Raw genomic sequence first — 16,285 nt, 5'->3', positions numbered from 1 at the left:
TATGTCCAAGAACAGCTTATCCATGGAGGATATTAGTCATGCTTGAGTTATATTAGTTTACCAAACATGAGCATTTTCCATCAGGGATTTGAATGTAGAGTAAGTATTACTAAATCCCAGAAAAGAAATGCACTAACCAGGAAGGACAATCTAACTCAAAGATTTATTAAAATGTGAGGGGAACGTTCAATTAGCTCAATTTACGTAGTGGCAATTCTTTTTCGCTGACATGGAGGTATTCTTGCAGAGAGAGTAGTTACTGAGCCATGCCACTCTGGGAGGTAGAGCAAGAGTCACGACTACAGTGACCTCAAAAGGAGAAGACACATGAACACCTCAAGCACAGGGATATGTGTCATTCATCTCTGCAGCTTCAGTATGAGCACAGAAACTGGCACCAAAAAAGATTTAATCCTGAATACATAACTGAACGACTGAATAATCAAAGAGACGGGCAAGGGCAACCTAGGCAGAGGAGGAGAGTCTGGGCAATAGGAGAGGCTTAAAAACACAGATGCATTCAGTACAACTTGCTGGAGGCCACGTTCCATGACTGGGGAGAGCAATGGAAGATAAATCTGGCCGCCACATTGGGTAGGTGGTAGATCTGAGGCTAAGAAAACTAAGATTTATCCCCTAGCGGCCAGAGTCTAGTCGATAGGTCTCATAGGGGAGTGACCCGATCAGGTCTTTGCCTTAGAACATACCTTGGGCTATGGGTGAGCTGGGAGGCTCAAGATCCAGTTTGGAGTCTGCATAGTAGTTTAAAGGAAAGAGAATAAGGGCCAGAATCAGGGCAGTGGCAGAAGAACTGGAGAAGAGATGGAGAGTGCAGACATCTAAGGGATATGCTGCCTGATTACATGTGAGATGTAGGGGAAGAAGGAGTCTCTGGGACTCAGGCTAAGTCATAACAGACATCCATTCATTTTCTCACCAATTACGTCCTGTGCTAGACTGTGGGCCAGGCGACAGAAGATACAGGGAAGAATAGAATTCAGCCCCTGCTTTTACAAGACCCAGAGCCTAGTAGGAGAAACAGACACGTAGATAAAAATAGCAATACAGAATAGAATAGAATAGAATAGAATAGAATAGAATAGAATAGAATAGAATAGAATAGAATAGAATAGAATAGAATAGAATAGAATAGGATAGAATAGAATAGAATACATACAAGTCATCACAAGAATTATATTCTGGAATATGTTTGGACACAAGAAATATCCAAGCCCGAGTAATCCCAAGCCATGATGTTATAGGTTGTATAAAGCTATGGGATCATTTATTCAATCATTCATTTAAAAGACATTATGTACTGAGAACCTATGTGCCAGGCACTGGTCTAAGTGTGGGGATACAACAGACAAAAATTCACAAGAGAAATAAATAAAATATACAGTATGTGAGATAGAGATTAGTGTTAAGCAGGGAAAGGAAATAAGAACCCTCCACGGCAGGGGCTGGGGAGGGTTGGGCTTTTAGAGAAGACGGCCAGGGAAGGCCTTTCTGAGAAGACAGAGCAGCAGACAGCAAGGCGAGCAACTGTTCCCACGGCTGCTGTTCCTCTTCCAGCCACTTGCTCTGTTTACCTCGATTTCTGAGATTCTCCTCATTCTCTCCAATGCAAACACTTCAGTCTTGATTCATTGGATTGGAACTCAACGCTTCTCAAAACTGTCCTCACTCTTTATGGAAGAGAGAGCCTTAGTCCTTTTAGAGTCCGAAGACAAGGCCAGTGATAAATCAAGACTAAGAGAGCTCGATATTTTTATACACGGTACACACACACACACACACAAATACCACGCTGAAGAGTCATGTTGTACTTTCCGCCCTCAGAAAACATCAGTCCGGACAGGAGGGGACACCCATAGGCCTTCCTGAGCCCACATTTTCATGGCCCTTAGAAGCACTCCCCACCTCCGCCCAGGGAGGGTGTGGCCCTGGATCCTTGCACTTCCTGTGCGCGGAGCTGTTCCAAAGCTCTACAGAAGGATTTGTTTCATCAATTAACCAGTCACTCACTGCAGGCATTGATATAGTGTAGCCTGTGCTCACGCAGTGGCAGCTCAGAGAGGCGCAGGCGAGGTTCTGCTTGGAGGACTAGGTGACCCCTCTTGGTCTCCTACCCTCCATCCACCTTGCCCACCGTCACCAGAGAGGCACTTCTCAGCACAGCCTGAAACACAACAGGATCTTGTCCTGCCCTTTGCTCTCCCCCTCTTCAACTTGTCTTCAAACTTTTTCTCTCGGCTTCTGTGAGGCCACATTTTCATGGTTTTCCTTTGACCTCATTTGCTGCTGCTTCTCAGCCTTTTTGCTGCCTCTTCCTCCTTGAATCCAACCCCTAAATGTTGGTGGACCAAGATCCCATCTTTAGCCCTCTTCTCAAGCCTCATTCTCCTCATTCTGTCCCCAAGTGATATCATCTCACTCTGGCTTTAAATGCCAGCTACATTCTGATTCAAGACCTTTCTGCTGAGCTTCATAATCAGAGATCCTTACTTCACAATTGGAGTGTTCACTTCACATATCCACTTGGGTGTCTATTAGACATTTCAAACCTAGCATGACCAAAACAAAAATTCTGGATTTTTCATTCTCCCCATTCCTCTTCCCCCAATCTTTCCCCTCTCAGAAAATGGTACCTAGAATCTATATAGATGCTCAGGCTCCAAACTTGAGCGTCTTTTTCTTTTTTTAAAAATTAAGATTATAATTGACATATAATATTAGTTTCAGGTATAATGATCAGATATTTGTATACATTGCAAAATGATCACAAGTCTAGTTAACATCCATACAGTTACATACAGTTGTTCCATACAGTTACAAAAATTATTTTTCTTGTGATGAGAACTTTTAAGATCTAAGCCACTTTAAAATATACGACACGGCATTATTAACTATAGTGACAGTACCCTACATTACCTCCTCAGGACTTTATATATTTATAAATTTTTATCTCCCACTGCCTCTTGAACAGACCAACCTTGCACTCCAGCTCCCTCAGCCTGGAGCATTTTCTCCCAGATCTTCAATGGGCAGCCCGCAGTTGAGTATAGCAAGCCTGTGAGTTTTCAGTGGGTAATGCCAATGTGGAAGAGGATGGCTGGGCTTGCGGTATTTTGCTGTTTCACTACCTGAGGGGACTGTCTGCCAGATGAGGGTGCCCCAAAAGCAGGAGGCAGAGGGTTACATCACCAGAGCTAAGAGCTAAGGAGGATGAAACAGCTTGTATCAAGACATAGCAACCACTGAGGAGAAGACACAGATGTTTGCCCTTTTCTTCTCCACCCCAGCCCACTGGAGGAGCTGGAGCCCAGAAGAGAGAGAATCTTTGAATCAGATAGAAGGGTTTTAAGTTTTTAATCCATTTCCTGTTTGCCCCAAGAATACTCACCGGTGATGCTCGTGGCTGCAGCATTTACCCCGAGATAATTCGCAAATTACAGTCCTAATCTTACCCCCAATGTTTGCCACAAAATATCTCACCTTTATTATTATTTTCACATTGCTCTAGTATATCAATAATCTTTGGAAACAGATGACATCATTCTATATATAGCATTCTGTTTTTAGTAGTGGTATTTCCATTTACCAAATATAGTAATTCTCAATCAAAGAACATGGAAAATCCTAGAAAATGTAGCATTCCTATGCATGATGTTAACAACATTCTCGAATAGCTGTTAGCCAAAGATTCATTTGATGAATCCGATTAATGTATACATTTTTGTTACATTAGGATTAGAGACAAGTTCTGTTTAGAAATAACTCCAAGAACAGGTTTTATGTTTTATTTTCACATTGAAAACCAGTACGATTTGCTTCAGCCTCAAAGAGCGTCTTTATGTAAAATTAATTTAATGCTGGCAGCGAGCTGCACTTGTTTGTCTAAATGGGAAATGAGTTAAACTGCCTTGAGATTTATTTACCAAAAAGAATCAGAAAACTGTGAAATCAGTCTGCCTAGCTCCAAGCCTACCCTCTTCCCACACCAGTCTGCTGCCTCAGCTCTCAGCCTTGTTTACTCTTGTCCTGGAAGCTGGTTTATTTCCTTCTCTGGGGAAACAGCAGACTAAAAATAGATATGTTGTTCAACTGCTAGAAATGGACCCTGTTGACCACCTATGTCCTCTAGACCCCATCCCATCAAACGGAGTTTTAAATGCCCTTACCCTATTTGAGGCCCTCAGAACACTGACACAGGCCAAGAAAGCATGCAGTGGGAACAATGAAACCCCAGACACCCAGGAGCTGTAGCCCGCCATGGTTACCAAGGATGGCTGTCCGTCTGCATTCCACACAGTGCTCTGAAGGGTATACCAATGACATGCTAGATTTCCTGGGACATACCTGGTGTATATCCGCTGTCCTAGCCTCATTATTAATAGGGTTCTCTTTCAGTCTCAAAATAATTCCATTCTAGATGATAAATTACGTGGCCACTCTACTAAATACTTGTAGAAATCAGTTGACAGAGGCAACTTCAAGGCAACCCTGAACTGGTTCATGACTAGGACTAAGGGCAAACACGAACAGGTCGACTCAGACAAAGCAAGAAGGAAAGCCAGGCCAGGGCAGGGACTGCTTATTATGCTCCCTGGCCCAAGACCATGACCAGTCCTTAGAGAGGAAGTGCTGAGGACTGCTGTTAGAATTCCTGTGGATACCCTGGGTGGCTGTCATTTACCCTTCAGGTAGCACATGGTGGATAGAGTCATTTTTCTTGTGTGGGCTTGTCATCTTCAACAAGTTATGAACCAAAGACTCCTGTAGGTATTAGACCACTACCTTATATATTGACCCAGGTGTCACTGAGGGCTTGCCCTCCCGCAGAACACGTAGACAGAATCGCACCGAGTGAAGAAAATAATCTCAATGTTTCAAATGACTCCCCAGGTGCCTTTTTTTTTTTTAAAAAAAAATCCATTTCTGGTTCAATGAAAGAAAAGAATACATGTACAGCTCTGCCACTGACTGGCTTATATTTCTTTACCTCTTTCATCCTATTTTCCCATTTTCGAGCGGGGACTAGCTCCTTTCTAAAATTCAAAATTCTGAATAAACTCTATGAAATAAATGTATCCTAAATTCTACCACGACCTAAGCAACAAGTAATTTTAAGTTTATTCTCTTCTGTTTTACCCTTTCCAAATCTGGATACAAGGTTTTTTTAAAAAAACAAAACACACCAATACCTAATACCACTCAGGGCTCATCGGACTGTGTATCATCACTTTGACCCAAAGGCTGTTACAGGGATCCTCAAAGTGTATTTATTAGAACACATTTTGCTCATAGGTACTATAGGAGAAAACAAGAATTCCATGATCAAAGATGTTTATTGACACGCAGAATTTAAAACATAACACATCTCTTTCCTACAGGACTTCTTAGAGCTTTCAATGTGCAAACAAGCATGTGAATCCCTGATTAAAAAAAAAAGGGAGTGCTGAGAGGCCTCTCCCTCCTGTTGATGATGGTGCTCTTTTTATTTTTGGTAGAAAATCTGGAGGAATGGGAGTTTAAGGTACACACTTTGGGAAACATCATTCTATCCACCTTACGGGGAATATATCTTTACAATATATAACTAACACATGAAAAGCACTAATTATATTAATAATGTCACTAATATTAATAATGTTGAGTCCTTTTTTATTTCATCTTCCATAATAGTTTAATGCCATGCTTTTTCTTTTTTTTTTTTTAAAGATGGACAAGTAGAATTATTTTAGTCTTCTTTTAGTTCTATGAGTTACTCTGTATAGAGCATGTGGGTACAATCCTTTAGTAAATTACATCTACTTGTGAACTAAACATTTTTGACTTTGTACCATTATCTATCTTTACTGAAGGAAGTTTCAAACTTGCAAATAATCAAAATAAAAAATCAAGATGCTTTATAAAAGGAGCATCTGTTAAAAAAAAAAAATCAGTTCTAAACTAGGTGTTCAGTGAACTTTTTGCACCGAGCAAAAGCAAAACCACACAAAACCCCCAAATACCAGACATAGAGATGAAGACCTCTCCTCTTCCTCAGGCTAGATTTCTGCTAGATTCCAAAGCAAACTCTACGGGAACTCAGAATATTCCTGGGAACCCTGCATCTCTTTGCTACACATAGTATTTCTTATGTGATCTGATGAAAGCACCATGGTTATACGTTTCTTGAGTGCCTTATCAGAATTATCCTTCTGAAAAGTTCAAGAAATTACGTTAAAAGCCACCTGGAGGAAGGTTAAGCATCGGTGCTGTATTTGAATGTCCTCACAGACAGCCACATTGCAGACTGAAATTACCTGCCGATTGAGAACAACATGCATCTGCTTTATAATCCATTTGCTTTTTTCCTCCACTGGTACATTTAGAAAGAAGTGCTGAGAGGCATAAATGAAAACTTAAGTCAAAGTCTTTTCTTTATATACTGTCATGATCACATTGATAAAACATTCATAAAGGCATTTATTGGAGTGGTGATTCTGATCCATTCTGCATTCTCCCAATATTCATTTTTACTACTATACTTGATTATATGTGCCTGCAGCTTAGACTAGTCCAATAAAAGTGGCACTTTTAAAGCTAGTGAAAAAAAGCCATATTGGTTTTTCTTAGAGCACCTTCCAATGATTGTTACTATAAAATAAGTAAAGTACATGAGAAAAGTCTCCAAATTGCACAAGTACAGAGCTCCCCAAAAGCACACTGAAAACTATGCAGAATAATTTTGATTAGGCTGCATGACTGTGCCAGGCTCCAAACAAGTGGTTATTCTGTTGTGACATCTGCTGGGCAATGCATCCATTGTTCTCTGGAATTTAATTCATTTTAAATTACTCCATCCAAATGATAAAACATGAGATGTGCTACACTCTGGGGGTAAAATGCAATGATTGTTTTTAGTGTGACCACAACTGTTAGCAGGGGAAGTGATACAATCTGTTCTAATTAGTCTCTGATTATCATCTTCTGAAAAACAGAGAGCTCAAAAAACCTAAGTGAAATCTTGTTAAACGGAAGGATTGGCATAAACAATCTTGCCCGCTCTGGTGTGACCGCAAGGCTGGCAGATCCATATGTAAAGTCTTCCCCAAAAGTAGAGCAACAGTCTTTGGAAGAGAAACTATTTCAAAACTGAAAGCAGCTTGGGATACTGACTGACTGTAAGATATAGTTTAATATGTATACCAATAGTCAACACGATTTTTTTACTGATCAAGGACTACTGTACAAATAACCCCAAATTCGAAATAAAACTGCCTAAGAAGTACTGTGAAAGTTTCTAAGAGTTGAATGCAGTGGGGAACACTGCCATCTGGAAACATCGGTGTTTAGGCCTAAAAAAAAAAAGACAAAAACCCAAACTGAAAACAAGATGAATCTCAGGAGAAAATATACACATACACACACATAAGAATTTATATCTCCTGTATGCCACATATTTAATATAAACCTTTGAAACAAGTTCGAATGAAATAAAAATCAAAGTTCTCAAAAAGTAAAAGATTAACTTAACTGCTAAAGAGTCCCTATTGCCCCAAACATCAGTATGCTTTTTATTTCTATGCAAAAGTATGCCTTCAAATTGCTTAAATGATATATGACACACAAACCAATTTTCAAATAATAAAGCCAGTCATCTTGCAATTTAAAAACATTAGGTAAAAGATATTATGACACATTATACACACATCACACATACACGCACACGCACACATACCAATGACAAAATTCGGCCTCTCCTAAAATAGGTACGTGAAGACCATTAAGCGCCACCAGGAAGGTACACCATATCACCCCTCCCTACAATCCATGTAGTTTCCTTTAATCCAATAGCAAATCTGGGCATATTTGAGAGGGGTGATTCTGACAGCCACGTTGAAATCCTGTGGAGAACCATTCATGTCCACCCACTGGTGCCCTGAAAAGATGCCGATGATTTTTCGCTCCCACTTCTGCTGCTGTCTCTTCCACATCCTCACGTAAACCCCTGACCCGCTGGCCCCAGGCTGGGCATCACACTGCTGGTAGAGCAGGTCATAGGTCTCGTCTTTGACGTCGCAGAAGCGGTACACCAAATTGCCTGGTCGATCATTGTCATAACCAGAGAAGTGAATTCTGCCCCCCGGCAGCTGCTTGGCAGGAGGGCTCACCCCAATCTTCATGAACTTTCTTTTGTGGGGTTTTTTGAGTTCCAGGAGGGCATAGTCATAATCCATGCCAATGTCATTGGCATTGCCCTTGATCCAACCCTTGGGTACGTGTGTGCGTTTCACTCGGATCCACTGAAATTTCATCTTGTCGGGCACGGCTGAGCTAGAGGTGTTGGTCCCTCGACCACCATCTTTAAACTTGGGCTTCAGGAAGCCCACTCGAAGTTTCTGGGTTCCTTTCACATAGGTTTTCCCGTCGTGTATGCAGTGGGCAGCTGTGAGGACGTGCTTCTCTGCCACCAGGGTGCCGGTGCAGCCTGTAGATAACTTCACCGATGTTGAGAAGGGGTAATTGAGCAGGAAGTCCTTCCCAAAAATGCTGAACCTGCTGTCGTAGCCATAAATCTGCCGCTTCCTCCGAGACTTCCCTGAAGACCCTGCCCCGCCACTGCTGAGGACATAAATGCCCACCTGCGTCTCTGTGCGGCTGCCGTTGGCATAGAGCGTTTCATAAGACAGGTACTGCTTGACCTCTTCATAAGTGGGCAGTGGCGTTCCTTTATGGCACTGGGGGCCACATGAGGAGGACACTTCCAGTTTGGCGTCAGCCCCAAAGTCTGGCTTGGTTAAGTGGAGAGTGGACTGGGGCAAGACAACAGGGAGGCGGTAAGCAGGCCAAGTGGGTTTCCAGTGGGCAACGGAGGGGCTTGCCTGTCCGACAGCACAGAGGAGAAGCAGGAGGAGGAGGAAGAGCCCTGGAATCCCCGCCATGCTGAGCACCACTCTGCAGGAACAAAGACAAGCGGGTCAGGAGGGCAAGCGCTTACCAAGAGAGCCGGTTTACCCCGGGAGCAGTCAGCGGCATGCCTGTCGTTGTTTCTAAGCCTGTAAACCCTCCTCAGGAATCAGGGTGTGGAGAGGAATCCCTGGATAGTGGCCTTACAATGCAGGGGCTTGACCTTGGACATTTCTGTGGTTGGGCGCCTAAAATGAAATCGGGTGTTCACTCCCTTCCATGCTTAAGATGCCCCTAGAGACAGCCCACTATGGGGCTGCGTGCATACATTTATTAATCCTCAGGTGAACTGATGAACCAGCCCTGGTTTCCATGTAATTTTGAGCCTTTTTGGTGTTTTATTCTAAACCTTCCTACTTTATTGGTCCCTGTCTTTCCTCCTTTCCTCTTTCTCATAGCTTGTACTTGGAAAACTTTCAGAGCAACTTACTTATGTAGAGAGTTGATTTAAATTACTCAGCTTACTGAGTGACAAGGCAACAAGGAGGGATGGATCTACAGTGGCATACTTACTGGGACTCCCATCACATCTAAATGGTGGGTGCATTCAGAAAAGAGTATGAGAGTTATGACTTTTTTCCAAAAATTGGAACGACTTTATTATACATTTAGTTCCAGAGTAACAAACAAAATATTCCTTTTTCCTTTGGATTTTGTTGTATACTACCAAGACCCTTGTCAAAGGTTGACCACATTATGACTGTTACTGTTGGTTACTTTTTCAGGTCTCTGTATCTGTGTTGCCAGCTAGTCTAAAAGTCTTGTATTTGGGCCTATGCTAGCACTCAAAAAAGATGTACTGAATGAATGCTTATATTAGTGGAAGAGCGAGCGAATGAATGGTGTGGTTCACAAAATGCTTTTCTTGAATGATGCTAAGTGTTAATGACAGAGATGCACAAGGGTGACGTGGTAGCTCAGAGAAACGGCATGAAATCAGTTCTGGGGAGTGGGAAGAACAGGCACGTGTTCCAGGGAAGGTGATGCTTGAGATGGGTGTCGTAGTTCAACAGAAGTCAGATAGTGTATGACAGAGTGAAGGAGGCTCTTAGGGAGAGGGAACAACGGACTGTGCGAGGGCAGGGAGACAGGCAATGGTGCGCCATTTCAGGAATTACGCTTAGTTTAGCAAGTGTGGAACAGAGGAAGTGGTGGAAGCAGAAGACCAGAGATGGATTATGAAGGGCTGTGCATACTAAATGGAGTTTGGATTTTATCCTGAAAATTATGTTTAAAGACCAGGATCAATCAATCACCCACAACAACAAAAGATGGGAAGTAGTACTTTCATAAATGTTCAAGCATCAGGTACGTCTGACCGGCTCTGAATCTTCTGTTCAAGAGAAGTTGACCTAGCAGGTGGCGTAATTCACTCACAATCAAACATCCCAAAACAAGGACAAGGAGGGGTTAGATCTTAAGAGGCTAGCAGAATGTAGCAGGAGTCAGGAAGAAACTGTTTCATTATTCTCAAATAAAAAAATGAAAATTGCAGACCTGCTGCAATTTTGGGGTATCTTTGCTTTCTTTTACATAAAACTGAAAAATCCCATTGAGCTGATCTAGTCCAGCTGAGTATGCCAATCCATATCCTCATTATCTACATGCTATATTTCTAAAACATGTGGGTGCCCCACCCACCTTTGGGATCTGTTTGTCTTTCTCTTTGATTCCACCCTGTCAGGGAGAACAGGGATGGGAAACAAAAAGAATGAGGTCCTGGAAAAGCCAGTTCCTTGGGATTTCCTGATTCCTTGAAACTGATTCTCCCCATTTTTCCAAATAAGAAAGGTCCCTGGGCCCTTTTGGGAGAAAGTAATAGATCTAATTATTTCTCTAAATCCTTGAAATCATAGTGTATGTGCGTATGCACACACGTGTTTGTATGTGCTTTTGAGGGTATTGTCAAGACTGAAAGTTCTAAGGAGATGAGGGAGGGGACGTGAATGCTAGTAGAGGCTTCTTCCCCGATGGGAACTTTGCAGGTGGGGTAGATGTGGTGAAGACAACTCTTTAGGAGACTTTGAGGGATGGTTCTGTGTCTGATTATTCTTCTGGATAGGGACCCAGATTTTGGACATAGCTAGGGCTTGGACAGCCTTTTCCCTATGTACGTTGCTGTCTAGGTAACTAAATGCCCCCACACTAGAATCCCTGCCAAGTGTGATGTGTATGAGGAGGAATCTTGCATCTCCCATAGGGCTGTATCTTGGACCCCTAGACACTTTGACTAATGTGGAGAACATTAATGCCTGCTAACATGTAAGCCAAGTTTTACTTCAGCTTATCTTTAAGAAATAAAATGCAGAATCCAGACAAAGGTGCAAGCTGCCAAGTATTCCTGTTTTCAAAATATGATTCTTGGGGGAGAGAAAGGAGGAGATGAGATAGTATTAGACTATAGATTATCATAAGTTGTATCATAATAGTTTTGATGTGCATGACGGTTAAAATACGCTCATATTATTATCTAGATCAAGCATCTTCAAATACCAAACCTGAAATTTGTATATTAACTGTATTCTGGGAATATAGAGTTTGAATTATCTACTACAGCAGAATTGCTCCAGTGGCATCTGTTTTTAGCTTTATCCATTTATCCAAACACTAAAATAACCCATTGGCAAGGGTGTCGGGGAAGATAACAGCAGGAAAGAGTCAAACTAGTTCAAATACACATTGAAAAAGCTATCTAGGAAACTTGTATTAATGAATTAACCCCCCTCTCAAGCAAAATTAACTCTTATTTCATTTTTCCAAGGACTTTGCCTGTATAGTAAACCCAGTTTAAAAAATACTTTCAAAGGCCTTGAAGCATATGCCTCATCTCACAAGTGCCACCATGGCATACCTCTTTTTAAATTTTTTTAATGTCTGTATTTCAAAAAGAAACATTTTTAGAAACCAGTTGATGAGAGTTAGTGGGCATGGAGAAATGAGAACAAGCCTTTTCTTGGGTGTGAGCGCCAGACAGTCAGTGAGGCTCCCTCACTAGCCACAGCATCACTCCAGCCTCTCGACAGGACCAAATTTGTTCTTCAGCAAAACAATGATGATGATGCCAAGGACAGCCAGGATCACTTATAAATCACAGAATGTTGTTGGAGAATGCTACAGAGTCCACCACAGAATATTACTAGAATTTTACTATTTTAAATAGAATATTATCTAATGACTATTAGAAAATATTACTGATTCAGAGTCTTTACAACTTAAATTCCCGTCATTTAGCCAGTTAAGTCAGCCATCTATAAGTAAAGGACCACTAACCCACAAGCCAGGGTGAAGTTACAATGCCTTAGAAATAAACTTTTCTTAAAACAAAACAAAACAAAACGAAACTTTTCAAATATCTCAGAAAAACTACTATTCAGCTAACACATTGCTTAAAAGTCCTCAATATTATTAGTTACACTATTCATTAACTTGTGGAGTAAAACCTTGTTCTGATATTTTCTATCTTGATTAACATTTCTACGTAACTCTGAAAGCTATAAAACTACATTTAAAAAAACTTTAATTCAGATTTAAAAACTGACAGGTCAAATTATTTCAAATTGATTTGTTTTTTAAATACTTGATCAGAAACTGGGAGATAAAGTTGTGTGCTCTCAGTCCTCAGATGGGTTTAAGCTGACATCTGTATTAAAGTTACAAGCTTCATAAATTGCTCACTCCTTCTACCAAATGTGTTAAAGGTGGTTTAGAAATTATGAATAGTGACCTGAACCACATGATCTCTTTAGTGGTTTCAGCTCTGGTCTTTTCAGGTCCAGGATTCTCTAATTTTATAATTTTCCAGGGTCACAAAAGTCTAGGTCGAGCACTGTGCTGTTTACATCTGCACTGGCATCTGCACTGTCATTTACCACTCAGGAGCCTTTCCTCCCGAAATAATGGTGCATTGGGGAAAAGGAAAAGGAAAGTTTATTGTGCTATCTCTTGCTTATCTGGGTGACAAGATTTCCCTGATCAGTCTTCAAAGTAAACAAAGGCTTCCAGCAGAGGGCGGCTTTCAAGAATGGCATGGAGGGAAGGCTGGGTGTGAATGCTCCCAGAGAGGTATGAGGCGGAACCAACCCTACTACCCACTGCAGGACTTTCCTGAGGCATTCGCACCTTAGCCTGACCCCTTCTCCATTAATAACACACTAAGGATGACTGTGATGCTTTAAAATTAGGTTGGTAGCTTTGCATTAATTTCCCAACTCACCTGATAACAGAAGAACTCCCCAAAGACAAATATATTTTTCATTTTTATAAACTCTAGGTAAGCCTGCTCTATGCCCGTTTTATTTAAACATAAACACTCCAGGATGTAAACAGATATAATAAAAAACATTCATGAGCTTGCAACTGGAAGGTAACTAACGGGTTACCTAAATTAAATTCTCTCTTACCTTTACAAATGAATCACCTTATCCTTACAGATTGTCTGGAAAACTTACATATTTCAAAAAGAAATGAAGATTTCCAACTCTTTTCCTCATTATATCTAAATCTGGATGTAGAAAATTCAGGTCTATAACATTTCGTTTCTAGGAATAAGCCGTTACTGGATAAGGATTTCTCATATACAAAATTATCTTTTAAAGTTCCCAACTAAGTATCTTCATGCATCACTTCACCTAAAAGGCAAAGCAGAATGGAAAATTATGGTGGGCAATTATTTTTTCACCATGTTTAGTAATACAGAAACTATATATTCCTTTTCCAATTCTGTATATCTGACTCAGAAGAGGATTACACGTTCCATGCTCCATCACTCAATCTGAGCCACTGTCCCGTTGTCCATTTTCTAAAAATACATATACCTTATGAGGATGCTGCCACTTCATACACCCACTATAAACCTTACAGTGAAGGGACTTTCATAGATGTACAAACAACAATCGTCTGCTTGGAGATGATCGGAGCACTCAAGACTGATCTCTCGGAGGAGTTCTGCACCTTAGTCTTCAAAACTGTAACAACACAGATCTCCTCAAGAGGGCCAGTGTTTGGGAGAATGATAAAACCCCTAAAGCAAGTTAGTACTGGGAGGGAAATCTAATCCTTAGGACACACATTCTCTATTGCATAGTGTATGAACTCCTATGACCACTATAAACAGTAATGACAAAGAAGCAGTGGGAAAGTTTGTAAAGATAAAAGTTTTAGGCACCAGTTGGAAGGATGACAAAGGGTGTTCCATGGAATCTGTGGCCAGGAACACTGAACAGTGAAACTATGCTAATTCCTAAAGCAAATACCTAAACATGAACAAAGCTCTGTGAACACTCTGCAGCCAAGCTTGCTCTCATTTTCCAGAGTCACAGAATCTGTCAAAGTAAAATGGACCTGATCACATAATGGTTTAAGAATTATAGTCTTGTACAGGAAAGAAATGCAGGGCATTTACAAGACTAAACCACCTTAAACATAATCTTGTGGTCAAAAACGAAGCTTAACTTCTTCTCTATCAGGTTTTAGGCAAAATGAACTACCCCAGTGAACTGGGACAAACTTGGCAGCAGAACAGGAACAAAGCGTATAAAACTGTCAATGGTGAGTCCATGAGAAACGAATTCCCCGGAGTCAGTGGTAGTTATGCATGAATGATGTCTGGTGGATTGAATCCTAAGGGACCTATGAGAAGAAACGTGCAGGAGAACCTGAGACACTTAAACAATGCAGAGCAGGGCCAGTAATGTTCTCAGATCCATTAATGAATGGGCTGTGGCACTTATGCTACAGACAGAAAAATGTGCCCACCATTCACCATCTACCTGAGTAAGTTGTCAGTGTTACAAAATGAGATCCATATTAGTTACCTCAGAAAAAATGCTTCCTTTTCAGTTTCAGGCACAAGAAAACATAACAAGTTATCTCTTGATTTTAAGTGGGATTGATACAAGTTAAACAATTTATTCAAATGCAGACGGTGTGCATATGATCACAAACACTTTCACAAGTAAATACAATGGCTTTTTGTGGCATTTCCTAAGTTCCTTCTCTCCACTCCATCTCAAACCTGTTCCTGTCTAACAGATTTCTGGAGACACAGTGATAAAGTCTATTTGAAATGCTATTATGCACAAGTAGCATCCTGAAATAAGTGCAATAAACATCCTGATATTAATTTGGCATTCGGCTTTTGACCACAGCTGACTTCGAACTATAAATTCAACTCCTTCCCACACCACCACATGAAAACGATTCTGGCACTGGCCTACCTGCTTCTAAAAAGTGCTTAGGAATCCCCTCAAGTTCAATTTCAGGAGCTGAGAGAAGTCAGCCCCATGCCAACACCAACCGGGAGCTTTCCACTCCCTAGTGGCTGTTTCTGAAGTCTCATGGGTGTCGCCCAAAGGGCAATAAAACAAACAGGATTTTTATCAGCTTCTTTCTCATGAGATGTTAGAAAGCAAACCTAATTTGTACTCTGGCGGGGATTTTCCTTCACCTAAATAATTCTCCTCCCTGCTCTTTTAGAACATTTAAAAAACATCTTTCAAACTTTTATTTACAAGTTAACTCGTGAACAGTGAAATATTTGCTTTCAACAAGCCCGTTGATAGTTCACAGACAGCAGTTTCTAGGGAAGCACACGGTCATCAATTAAGGCTCCAGAGAAAAGAACCAATTCCCCAACCCGTGCTTGCTGCACTTTTCTTGTTGCTAAGGTGTGTTCACCATCACGTGCCCAGAGTTAAAAATTAGTGTTCGGATCTTGTTGGAATACATACATGCAAAACTCAAGGAAAACAAGAGATGGTGATGGTGTTGGTGTGTGCGCGTGTAAGTGTGTGTAGCCAGAGGAGAGCTCGCTCAGAGCCGGCTCTTTCTCTACTCCCGCCCGGCATCCACGATAGCAGTTCAGAAACTGCTTTCCCCATCCGCCTTACGAGTGACACTGCGTGAATCCAAGCGACCAGCAATCCTCGAGCCCAAGGGCGGCGCGGACGTGGTCTCCGGCGCCCCCGCGGTCACCCACCCCGCGCGCACTGGCCCTTTGTCCCGCTCCGCGCTGCGCCGCGCTCCCCCGCGGCCGGGAGGGCGCCACGGCCGCGCCCGCACTCACCCGCGCCGAGCTGCCGGCCAGGGCCGGGGTTCGCTGCGCGGCTCAGACAGGTGTGGGCGACGGGAGGGCGCGCGCAGCTCCCATGCCTGCCCCGCGGCGCGACCGAGTGAGAGCGGGCGGGCAAGCAGCGCCAGCAGCGGGCGGGTCCGCCCCCCGCGCCTCCCGGGGCCCGCCCGCCCCGCCTCCGCCCTCGGGGAAGCAGCGCGCCAGGCGCCCGCGCCCGCCCCCGCCCCCGCCCCCCGCACACGGCCCGCGCCCCCTCGG

The 16,285-nt window shown here is 42.3% G+C and overlaps 1 protein-coding gene across 2 annotated transcripts; it reads right to left on the bottom strand.

The window, feature by feature from the left end:
* Nucleotides 1–5,332: 5,332 nt before the first annotated feature.
* On the bottom strand, nt 5,333–16,170 carry PRSS23 (serine protease 23). 2 transcript variants are annotated; one of them, XM_039848269.1, is made up of 2 exons: nt 16,022–16,170; nt 5,333–8,946 (listed from the first exon to the last, which is right to left on the bottom strand). In XM_039848269.1, the coding sequence occupies exon 2, from the start codon at nt 8,931–8,933 to the stop codon at nt 7,803–7,805; it is 1,131 nt and encodes a 376-aa protein (XP_039704203.1). In that variant the 5' UTR covers nt 8,934–8,946; nt 16,022–16,170; the 3' UTR covers nt 5,333–7,802. The 2 variants fall into 2 exon arrangements, with proteins under 2 accessions (XP_039704203.1, XP_039704204.1); XM_039848270.1 differs by lacking the exon at nt 16,022–16,170 and adding an exon at nt 13,359–15,623.
* Nucleotides 16,171–16,285: the final 115 nt, after the last annotated feature.

The sequence above is a fragment of the Pteropus medius genome, unplaced genomic scaffold, assembly GCF_902729225.1.
Source record: "Pteropus medius unplaced genomic scaffold, Ma_sr-lr_union100, whole genome shotgun sequence".
NCBI lineage: Eukaryota > Metazoa > Chordata > Mammalia > Chiroptera > Pteropodidae > Pteropus > Pteropus medius.
This window is presented reverse-complemented; position numbering and strand designations above follow the sequence as displayed.